At 50.7% G+C, this 12370-nt stretch overlaps 1 protein-coding gene across 1 annotated transcript in view; it reads left to right on the top strand.

The window, feature by feature from the left end:
- The first annotated feature begins 1462 nt into the window (after positions 1-1462).
- The window catches only part of LOC140389162 (E3 ubiquitin-protein ligase TRIM39-like), a 71565-nt gene continuing 60657 nt past the window's right edge, over positions 1463-12370 (top strand). Inside the window, exons 1-5 of the mRNA XM_072473322.1 lie at positions 1463-2212; positions 2303-2398; positions 2492-2743; positions 5678-5700; positions 5798-5913. Coding sequence (XP_072329423.1) covers positions 1805-2212; positions 2303-2398; positions 2492-2743; positions 5678-5700; positions 5798-5913 — 895 coding nt within the window. The 5' untranslated portion in view covers positions 1463-1804. The remainder of the gene's footprint in view (positions 2213-2302; positions 2399-2491; positions 2744-5677; positions 5701-5797; positions 5914-12370) is intronic.

The following is a 12370-nucleotide window of genomic DNA, read 5'->3' as shown; positions in this document are numbered from 1 at the left end:
AGACAGACAAGACCAATGGTCTGGATGTCGAAAGAGCTGCTGAGGCCCTCCAGCTTGTTCAGTATCGAGGAAAAGGACAAGTGTAAAGTTAAAAGCTGCAGCCTTTCAGCTGCTACACTGTGACACACATTACACCAGTGCAGCAATAGCTGCCTCAGAGCAGAGAGCGGCTCTGTACAAACCTCACCCACTTCAATACACTCACTGTGCAGCTTGTTCAACAAATCAACTCAACCAACACCCCCAGCATCAGTATGAAAAGCCCTGAGGGCTGGGGGAGGAGTCAGCCAGCACCAGAGACATTTCAGACTCGCTTTTAATGTATTTTTAAAAGTATTTTTATTCTCCTTTTACACATTTTCTCCCGCATTTACACCCATCAACAATAAACAATAATCAGCAAGATATGTCAAACCCCATAATAACAACGATCCCATCCGCCCACCAACTCCCAAACATCAGCCCACATGTTTACATAAACAAATGACAAAAAGGAATCAGGGATTACCCATAGTCCCCCTTAATCTACACAGCCCCCCTCCCCCCCGCCCCCTGTCCCCCCCACCCACCCACCCCCAACTAATGTTCGATGTTATCCAGTTCTTGAAAGTGCATAATAATTAGTGTCCATGACTTGTAGAACCCCTCCGAGCTTCCCCTCAGTTCGAACTTCACCTTCTCAAGGGTCAAGTATTCCAACAGGTCCCCCCGCCCGCCACGCCAGATCACTGGCTGGAGAGGATGCTCTCCACCCCAGCAGGATCCGCCTTTGGGCGATCAACGAGGCGAAGGCTATGATATCTGCCTCCGCACCCGTTTCCAACCCTGGCTGGTCCGACACCCCGAATATGGCCTCCTGAAAACCCGGGTCCAGTTTCACACGCACCACCTTGGAAATGACCCTAAACACCTTCTTCCAGTACTCCCCTAGCTTTGGACAGGACCAAAACATCTGAATGTGATTCGCGGTCCCCCCCTCCCGCAACGCTCACACACATCCTCTACTCCTTCAAAAAAATCGGCTCATCCTCGCCCTCGTGAGGTGCGCTCTATATCAGACTCGCTTTTAATTCAAATATTATTCTTGGAAAAAATTCAGATAACCTTGTAATTCTCCAAAGCTGATTTTTATCAAAAAATCTTCATTTTCACAGTGATATAAGTTTCAGTCAAAATTCATAACAAATAAATACCAAACATCCAACTTGAGTTGGAGTCAGGCTGGGTTTACGTAAAGGGTCAGGACAGGAGGAGCTGGACAATATGTTTCAGTTTGTGTTTCCCACAAAGTAAAACACAACTTGACCATCCGTGCCTGGGGCTGCTTTGAGACAGAAGTATATGAAGGAGAGCAGCAGGCTGCCAGTCACTCACAGGACACAATCCCCACCTCCTCCCATCCTCTCTCCACCCACCCCCACCACCAACAGACCTTCACTCCCATCGCCTGGGTTCAATTATTCCCTGTTGCTCCCTCTAATCCTGTTTACTCTTGATTCTGCTCCGGGTTTTGTCTCCAGCTCTCAAAGTGGGCAGGACCGAGAGCAGCAAATAACAATAATTCCTTGATGTGGAGATGCCGGTGTTGGACTGGGGTGGGCACAGTAAGAAGTCTGACACCAGGTTAAAGTCCAACAGGTTTGTTTCGAATTGCTAGCTGTCAGAGCACTGCTCCTTCCTCAAGTGAATTCCTTGAGTATTGCAGTGAACGTCATGAGGGAATTACTGAACTGAATATGTTCAGTAGTGGAGCAGGAACATTGAAACTGAAAGTGGTTTGAATCAGGAAGTGCTGAGTGTGAACATGGCTTCCAGAGAGCAGGAAGAAAGTTTGTCCAAGGATTTAATTTGTTCCATTTGTCTTGATTTCTTCACTGATCCGGTTTCACTGGAGTGTGGACACAACTTCTGCCGCTCCTGCATCACCCAATGTTGGGAAAAGGAGAGAAACTCCTGCCCGGAATGTAGACAGGAGTTTCCAGAAAGAATCCTCAGAGGAAGTCGGATCTTAGTGAATCTGGCTGAGAAAGCTCGAAAATTAAAGCTGAATGGGAAAGAGAAGGAAAGTAAACTTCACTGTGAGGAACATCAGGAAGAACTGAAGCTGTTTTGTGAAACTGACAAGAAATTGATCTGTGTGATTTGTAGAGATTCGCGGAAACACAAATCTCACAACTTTCTGCCGATTGTAGAAGCTGTTGAAATCTACAAGGTAAAAGGGAACAGATTTGATCCCCTGATTATCTGATCACATTTTCAGGATCTAACACTTTTATTTTCTGATTTTCTCTCCCAATCCCAGGATGGGGTGAAATCTTCCTTCGATTCTCTCACAGAGAAGAAATCGACGGTTCTCGAAATGGAGCAGCAGCAGAAACAGAAGATTTCCCAAATTAGGGTAAAGTCTCCCTGAGCTGAGCTTCCAAATTTAATTCATTATTTTGTTGTGTTTATTACAGGAACATATTATTTTTAATGTTTCTTCTTGTAGAAACAGTCGGTCAGTCTGCAGAGCCACATCACATCCGAGTTCACTAAAATGCACCAGATTCTCACTGAGAAAGAGCAGCGTTTCATCCGAGATCTCAGGGAAGAAGAGGGAAAAATTCTAAAACCAATGGAGGAAAATCTTTGTGAAATTCAGGAGAATTTAAATTCTATTCAGGAGAAACTCTCAAAGTTGGAAAACCAGTTGGAACAAAAAGACGGAGTGAGATTTCTGAAGGTGAGGGATTATATTTCAGTTTAGTTCAGTGAAAGTTCACAGTCACATGATCTACACGAGCCTCCTCCCATCCTACTTCATTTCCCTGTCAATATATCCTTCTCTTCCTTTCTCCCTCATCTGTATCCAGCTTCTCCTTAAATGTAGCCCTGGCTTTCCCTGGGTGGGTGGAATTTAATGCTGTTCCCCCCAGGGTACATTTAGTCAGGGTGTGGGGTGAGTGGAAGGGGACTTTCATAGAATTTACAGAGCAGAAGGAGGCCATTCGGCCCATCGAGTCTGCACCGGCTCTTGGAAAGAGCACCCTACCCAAGGTCAACACCGCCACACTATCCCCATAACCCAGTAACCCCACCCAACACTAAGGGGAATTTTGGACACTAAAGGCAATTTATCATGGCCAATCCACCTAACCCGCACATCTTTGGACTGTGGGAGGAAACCGGAGCACCCGGAGGAAACCCACGCACACACGGGGAGGATGTGCAGACTCCGCACAGACAGTGACCCAAGCCAGAATCGAACCTGGGACCCTGGAGCTGTGAAGCAATTGTGCTATCCACAAGGCTACCGTGCTGCCCCGGGACTTGGGGAATAACACTGTGTGGAGCTTCTGTTGTCTTTCCATCTCTACACAGATTAAGTCTGTGGTGGTAAGTCTTGTGCGACAGCCTTCCTGTAACCAATTCAGCCCCTTCACAGGGCAATGAATGTTCTCATCCTGCTGTCACTGGTATTTCCCCAGCAATGAGCAGGGGTCTCACAATACGGGAAGCCTGAAAATCAAACCCTGTTGGGATTACTGGTGGAATATTGGGAGGGGGTGGGGGGAGAGGTGGTGGGGTTGAGGATGTAGCGGGAATGCCCTTGTTCAGTTGCACTGTGTACCTGATTGAGGGACTGTAAGAGGTTCACGCTCCCGTTTCCTCTGACTGATGGTTCTCGACTCGAGGATTTTGTAAAGAACAAAATTACACAGACACGGGGATTGGCTCAACCACAAACTTGTTGTTTAGTAAAAACACTCCCAACACCCGAATACAAAGAGCTGTAAATCGTGTAAATCACATCACACAGCATTTAATTGGTTTTCCAATTTAAATCCCTCCACAATTTAACCTCAGCTTCCACATAAACACACAAATCACCACAACTTATTAAAAAGCCTCTCCTGAAAATCCACAGACAAAACCCCACATTTCAGCCCAAACGTTCCTCAATTCAAACCCAAATCCCCCCCGGATTTGGATGTTACACTGAAGTTATTTTAAAACCTCAGCCCCAATCCCCCTCGGATTTGGCTGATAAATTACAATTCCCCACCCGGCTGCTCCTTCTGGTGTGAATTGTAGGCCTGGGAGCCAGGTTGACCGTTCTTGACCCTCCTTCTTGGCTGCAGTGCCAGACCCTTGGATCTTGTCCTTTTAATGATGATTCTTATCGGAATATCACAAACACATTTCCTGAAGCCATCCTGCTGGAGGGTCAGTGCTCAGCACCTTTCAGTCTCTTTACACAGTCATTTTCAATCCCAGGGTCACGGCGTTCCCGATCGCGGGAAGTGGGATCCTCATAAAATCCAACCCATGGGGTTTAAACTGAATTGGAAAAGCAGCAGTTAATGATGTTGGAATCAGGTTTAAACTGGCTTCACAGACTCATTAATGAGACTAATTAACTTCCTGCCGCTAGTCCGGTGCATTGACCCCTTCCCGACTCTGACTTAATCCCGGGAGGTTGTCCTGCCATCGACAGACTGAGCCGTGTCCTCTCGTGTGATTCCCTATGTCCGGACACCATGCTCGCTGCTGTGACAGACTGGAGTAAATTCCACCCCGTGTGACAGTGAGTTCCACATTCCCATCACTCTCTCGGCAAAGAAGTTTCTCCTGAACTCCCGATTGGATTTATTTGTAACTTTATGGTTGTGTTATGTAATTTGGAAGAACACAAGCTGCCACTTGATGCAGTTTTGAGTAAAGGTTGCTCCAAACTTTGAAGTGAGTTCAATGTGTTTTATTGAACTATTAGCACAGTTCTCAATGAGTTCGACTCTCTGCTAATCTAAATGTAGTAACTCGGTCTAACTGAACCAGCCTTGCTCTAAGCCACGTGCTGGGGTGTGATGCTGAGGATACACCCTGTCTCACTCTGTAGATGTTGGTCTGTGGAAAGAGGCGGGGTGTGAGTGAGATACCACCCCTCAGTGTCCTGACTGCTCATTGGTCGTGTCCAAATTCTATGTGTTCATTAGCTGCATGTTTGCATATCATAGAACATACTGTGCAGAAGGAGGCCATTCGGCCCATCGAGTCTGCACCGACCCACTTAAGGCCTCACTTCCACTCTAATCCCATAACCCAACAACCCTCCAAACCTTTTTGGACACTAAGGGCAATTTAGCATGGCCAATCCACCTAACCTGCAGGTCTTTGGACTGTGGGAGGAAACCGGAGCACCCAGAGGAAACCCACGCAGACACGGGGAGAACGTGCAGACTTCGCACAGTTAGTGACCCAGTGGGGCATCGAACCTGGGACCCTGGAATGTGACGCCACAGTGCTAGCCACTTGTGCTACCGTGCTACTATATCATGACATATATTATGTTTCTATCCCTATTTCTGGATTCTCTACAGTGTAAACATCTTCACTGAATCTATCAAACCCGACCCATTTCATCATTTGAAAGATCTCTATCAGGTCTTCTCTTTTCTACAGTAAAGTTGATCAATCTTTGCTGTTAGTTGAAGCCTCTCAGTTGCTGTCAATCTTTTTGATACTTTCTCCTGTGCTTCAATATCCTTTGTGCAACATCCTCTTTCTATTCCATGTCTGCAGCAATGGGAATTGACAATTCCCAGCAGCTTGTAACAATGTGAGGGTCATTTCTGCTTTCTGGATATAGACAGTCCGTCTCCGTCAACTCAGATTTGTGTTTTGTTTATTTCAGGAGGAAGCATCTCGGAAGAGGAGGTAGGACATGAACTTTACTGAAACTCAGGGCAAGATGGTAAAATTACTCAGCAAAGTGTTTATGGTCAATTTATAATCAACTCTTTAATATTTACAGGATTAGCGATGAGGGTAAAATTCTGTCACTAGCAGATGGTGTCCTGTCCATCGGAAAATTCAACAGCCCTTTCCCGTTCCCAGTGTGGAGAGAAATGCTGGATGTCATTAACCCTGGTAAAACTCAGATAAGTTCCTCTGTCCTGATTTATATCTTATATTTCAATCATTATCCATATAAATATCAAAGACACCGGGCGGGATTCTCCGGTCCGCCAGCCCCCTTTTCCTGGGCAGCGGCCCTCACCGGCAGCGGGATTCTCCGTCTCCGCCACCTGCCAATGGGATTGCCCATTGTGGCCACCCCACACCGCCGGGAAACCCGCGGGCGTGGGAGCGCTGCCGGCGCAACGGAGAATCCGTCGGCAGAGAGAATGTTTAAGAGCTTTGTTATAAAGAAATGAGGATAAAAATGGTCCTGATTGGAATTAAAGTCTGATTCATGCACCTAATCCACTTTCTAAACATCATTCTCAGCTCGGTCAGCTGAAACTGTCAGCTCCCCAAACATCACCAATACAGGAACTCTCAGATGAAGCTCTGTCTCCAGAACCCATCCATACTTTACAAACTTCAGCAAGTGGAAACTCCGCCATTCCCAGCTGAACCTTTCCTCCCCGAAAATCCCAGAGTGACCGTATTTAACCGTGTGTTTCCCGGCGCTCGCAGTGCCGAGAAACTCATGGCGATAAAACGCCCCCCACGTTGGGTAAGGTGCCTGTGGGGAACGCGGGGCCGAGGCCGCTCATCGCCCCGTTTTGTGCAGTGAGGAGCTCCGCTCGTCCGAACTCCTCAGTGCAGCGAGAGATCGGGACGCCATTTTAAAATGATATCCCAATCTCCCAGGCCACCGACGCCACCCCGTCACACCCCCCTCCCAGGCACCAACTCACTTTGGGAGGGTCCCCAGCTCCCCCCGCAACACACACGCTGGGCTCCCCCCGCAACACACACGCTGGACGCCCCCAGCCCGATCACCAGCACACAGAAAATGGCAGCTTGGCACATTGGCAGTGACAGCCTGGCAGTGCCCTTGTCAGCTAGCAGTGTGATGCAACCATCAATTCACTCAAAGACACGAGGAGAAGTAAACCGTGGTTTTAATCAGCTTAGAACAGTGCCTGCCTGCGACTGGTACAATAGTGGAAACCGCCTGCAGGTCAGCTGCTCTTTATACTTCCTTTCAAGGGGAGGAGCCATGGGCGGAGCCCGTACATGCCCCAACATATCCCCCTGTGGGTGAAGCTACACAATGGCCCATAGGTGGAGCCCACAGGGTTAACAACATAACACAACAGCAGAACATGATACAAATGCACTGGTGAATTATTAGCACTATACATTCCCCACACAGGGCCCCCTGGGTGCCTGTGTGCTTTGTTTGGGGTGAGCTCTGCTATTCCCCTGCTTCCCCTGCAGTGGGGCTGAGCTTCTGATGAGTGAACTGAGGAGTGGCAGCACCTGGTGTGTCACTGATTGAGCTTGGCCACGCCCATCCCGGTGATGGCTCAGCCGGGGTCTGAGGCTTTCCAGAGGGGCGGCCTGGGTGGCTCCCAAATGACCAGAGGCTCTGTGAACATTTCCAGGACACAGTGAGCAGTCAGCAGAGTGAGCAGCCAGGGGCCTGTGAGTAGCACCAAAGGGGTGTGTTTAAAACCCAGACTGCAGCAATGGGGGTCTGAGCCAGGCCACCCCGATCCCGAGGGGGACACCCCGAGTGCACAGACCTGTCACCAAGTCGCTCCCCGTTACTCCCCCCGGCCCAGGCAGCCCCCCCAGCAAGTCCCACAATTATTGAGGCTTTTTGAGGGTTTTTCCCCTCTCTCTGCCCCTCAGCAGCCATGGAGCCCAGTCCCCGTTTGTAAATACTTGCACTAATTCACACCCGCGTGACTTCTGCCTGAGAGGGGCGGAGCATCGTGGAAGGGCGGAGCATACTGTGTCCAATCCGCTGATTAGATTTAAATCTATGTAAATGAGGGTGTTACATGGGCCCCGCTGCAGGGCACAAACTTTGATTTCACCGCCAGGGAGGGACTGGAGCCTGGCGTCGGAATCAGTGCCGGGCACAAACGTAGATTTGTGCATTACGCCCGATTCTCCGCCCGATCGCACTTCCGGTGCCGTGAAGCGGAGAATCCGCCATATTTGTTTCCACGGAGCAGAACGGAAATATCTCGGTGTTGAGATCTTCATCTAAATTTGAGAAGAGATTAGTTTATTTTGATGATGTCACCCACACCCCACAGTTTTACACACACACACACAGTTACACACACACACAGTTACACACACACACACACACAGTTACACACACACAGTTACAGACACACATACACACAGTTACACACACACAGAGTTACACACACAGTTAGACACACACACAGTTACACACACAGTTACACACACACACACACACAGTTACACACACACACAGTTACACACACACACAGTTACACACACACAGTTACACACGCAGTTACACACACACACACAGTTACACACACAGTTACACACACAGTTACACACACACACACACACAGTTACACACACACACAGTTACACACACACACAGTTACACACACACAGTTACACACGCAGTTACACACACACACACAGTTACACACACAGTTACACACACAGTTACACACACCCCACAGTTTTACACACACACACACACACAGTTACAGACACACACACACACAGTTACAGACACACACACACACACAGTTACACACACACACAGTTACAGACACACACACACAAACACACAGTTACACACACACAGTTACACGCACACACAGTTACATCCACAATTACACACACAGTTACACACAGAGTTAGACACACACACAGTTACACACACAGTTACACACACACACAGTTACACACGCACAGTTACAGACACACACACACACAGTTACACACACACAGTTGCAGACACACACACACACACACAGTTACATACACACACAGTTACACACACACAGTTACACGCACACACAGTTACATACACACACAATTACACACACACAGTTACATACACAGTTAGACACACACACAGTTACACACATAGTTACACACACACACAGTTACACACGCACAGTTACAGACACACACACACACAGTTACACACACACAGTTGCAGACACACACACACACACACAGTTACATACACACACAGTTACACACACACAGTTACACGCACACACAGTTACATACACACACAATTACACACACACAGTTACATACACAGTTAGACACACACACAGTTACACACACAGTTACACACACACACAGGTACACACGCACAGTTACATACACATGCACACAATTAGACACACACACCCACACACACACCGACACACACAAAGTTACACACACACACACAGTTACACACACACACAGTTACACACACACACAGTTACACACGCACAGTTACAGACACACACACACACACAGTTACACACACACAGTTGCAGACACACACACACACAGTTACACACACACAGTTACACACACACACAGTTACATACACACACAATTACACACACACAGACACACACACAGTTACTCACACAGTTACACACAAAGTTACACACACACACAGTTACACACGCACAGTTACACACACTGCACACAATTACACACACACAGTTACACACACACCCACACACCCCCAGTTACACACACACACAGTTACACACAGTTACACACAGTTACACACAGTTACACACACACAGTTACGCACACACACAGTTACACGCAGTTACACACACACAGTTACACACACACAGTTACACCCACCCACACACAGTTACACACACGCACACAGTTACACACACAGTTACACACACGCAGTTACACACACACACAGTTACACACACATACACACAGTTACACACACACAGTTACATGCACACACAGTTACACGCACACACACAGTTATACACATACATAATTACACACACACGCACACACAGTTACACGCACACAGTTACACACACACACAGTTTCACACACCCACACCGTTACACACACACAGTTTCACACCCACCCACCCACACAGTTACACACACACAGTTACACACAGTTACACACACACAGTTTCACACACACTTACACACAGTTACACACACACATACACAGTTACACACACACATACACAGTTACCCACACACACACACACACAGTTACACACACACACAGTTACACGCACACACACATTTACACACACACACACACAGTTACACACTCACAGTTACACACACAGTTACACATACACACATAGTTACACACACGCACACATGGTCTCTCCCCGATCCCCAGTGACTCTCCCCCGATCCCTAGTAAGTCTTTCCCCCGAACCCGTGAGTCTCTCCCCCGATCCCCAGTGAGTCTCACCCCCCGATCCCCAGTGAGTCTCCCCCGATCCCCAGTGACTCTCCCCCTGATCCCCAGTGAGTCTCCCCCCCGATCCCCAGTGAGTATCTCCCTGATCCCAGTGAGTCTCTCCCCCCGATCCCCAGTGAGTCTCTCCCCCGATCCCCAGTGTGTCTCTCCCCCGATCCCCAGTGAGTCACTCCCCCCGATCCCCAGTGAGCCTCGCCGATCCCCAGTGACTCTCGCCCTGATCCCCAGTGAGTCTCCCCCGATCCCCAGTGACTCTCCCCCTGATCCCCAGTGAGTCTCCCCCCCGAGCCCCAGTGAATATCTCCCCGATCCCCAGTGAGTCTCTCCCCAATCCGCAGTGAGTCTCTCCCCCCGATCCCCAGTGAGACTCCCCCGATCCCCAGTGACTCTCCCCCGATCCCCAGTGAGTCTCCTCCCGATCCCCAGTGAGTCTCCCCCTGATCCCCAGTGAGTCTCTCCCCGATCCTCAGTGAGTCTCTCCCCGATCCCCAGTGAGCCTCTCCCCCCAATCCCCAGTGAGTCTCTCCCCGATCCCCAGCGAGTCTCTCCCCGATCCCCAGTGAGTCTCTCCCCGATCCCCAGTGAGTCTCTCTCCGATCCCCAGTGAGACTCTCACCCTGATCCCCAGTGAGTCTCTCCCCCGATCCCCAGTCTCTCCTCCCCATCCCCAGTGAGTCTCCCCCCGATCCCAAGTGAATCTCCCCCCCAAAACGCAGTGAGTCTCTCCCCGCCGAAACCCAGTGAGTCTCTCGCCATGATCCCCAGTGAGTCCCCCCCGAAACTCAGTGAGTCTCTCCCTCCGAAACCCAGTGAGTCTCTCCCCCCGATCCCCAGTGAGTCTCTCCCCAATCCCCAGTGAGTCTCTCCCCCCCGATCCCCAGTGAGTCTCTCCCCCCGATCCCCAGTGAGTCTCCCCCCCCCCGATCCTCAGTGAGTCTCTCCCCCCGATCCCCAGTGAGTCTCTCCCCCCGAAACCCAGTAGGTCTCTCCCCCCGATCCCCAGTGAGTCTCCTCCCCGATCGCCAGTGAGTCTCGCCCACCGATCCCCAGTGACTCTCCCCCTGATCCCCAGTCTCTCCCCGATCTGCAGTGAGTGTCTCCCCGATCCCCAGTTAGTCTCTCCCCCGATCCCCAGTGAGTCTCTCCCCGATCCCGTGAGTCTCCCCCGATCCCCAGTGAGTCTCCCCGATCCCCAGTGAGTCTCCCCTGATCCCCAGTGAGTCTCCCCCGATCCCCAGTGAGTCTCTCCCCGATCCCCAGTGAGTCTCCCCCTGATCCCTAGTGGGTCTCCACCGATCCCCAGTGAGTCTCCCCCGATCTCCAGTGAGTCACCCTCCCGATCCCCAGTGAGCCTCTCCCCCGATCCCCAGTGAGTCTCTCCCCCCCGAAACCCAGTAAGTCTCTCCCCCCGATCCCCAGTGAGTCTCCTCCCCGATGCCCAGTGAGTCTCTCCCCCCTATCCCCAGTGAGTCTCGCCCCCCGATCCCCAGTGACTCTCCCCCTGATCACCAGTCTCTCCCCGATCTGCAGTGAGTGTCTCCCCGATCCCCAGTTAGTCTCTCCCCCGATCCCCAGTGAGTCTCTCCCTGATCCCCAGTGAGTCTCCCCCCCGATCCCCAGTGAGTATCTCCCTGATCCCAGTGAGTCTCTCCCCCCGATCCCCAGTGAGTCTCTCCCCCGATCCCCAGTGTGTCTCTCCCCCGATCCCCAGTGAGTCACTCCCCCCGATCCCCAGTGAGCCTCGCCGATCCCCAGTGACTCTCGCCCTGATCCCCAGTGAGTCTCCCCCGATCCCCAGTGACTCTCCCCCTGATCCCCAGTGAGTCTCCCCCCCGAGCCCCAGTGAATATCTCCCCGATCCCCAGTGAGTCTCTCTCCCCGATCCCCAGTGAGTCTCTCCCCCGATCCCCAGTGTGTCTCTCCCCCGATCACCAGTGACTCTCTCCCCGATCCCCAGTGAGCCTCTGCCCGATCTCCAGTGAGTCTCCCCACCGATCCCCAGTGAGTCATTCCCCGATCCCCAGTGAGTCTCTCCCCAATCCGCAGTGAGTCTCTCCCCCCGATCCCCAGTGAGACTCCCCCGATCCCCAGTGACTCTCCCCCGATCCCCAGTGAGTCTCCTCCCGATCCCCAGTGAGTCTCCCCCTGATCCCCAGTGAGT

This window comes from Scyliorhinus torazame, chromosome 14 (assembly GCF_047496885.1).
Source record: "Scyliorhinus torazame isolate Kashiwa2021f chromosome 14, sScyTor2.1, whole genome shotgun sequence".
In the NCBI taxonomy this organism is placed as follows: domain Eukaryota; kingdom Metazoa; phylum Chordata; class Chondrichthyes; order Carcharhiniformes; family Scyliorhinidae; genus Scyliorhinus; species Scyliorhinus torazame.
The sequence above is the reverse complement of the archived record's forward strand: the minus strand, read 5'-3'. Positions and strand labels throughout refer to the sequence as shown.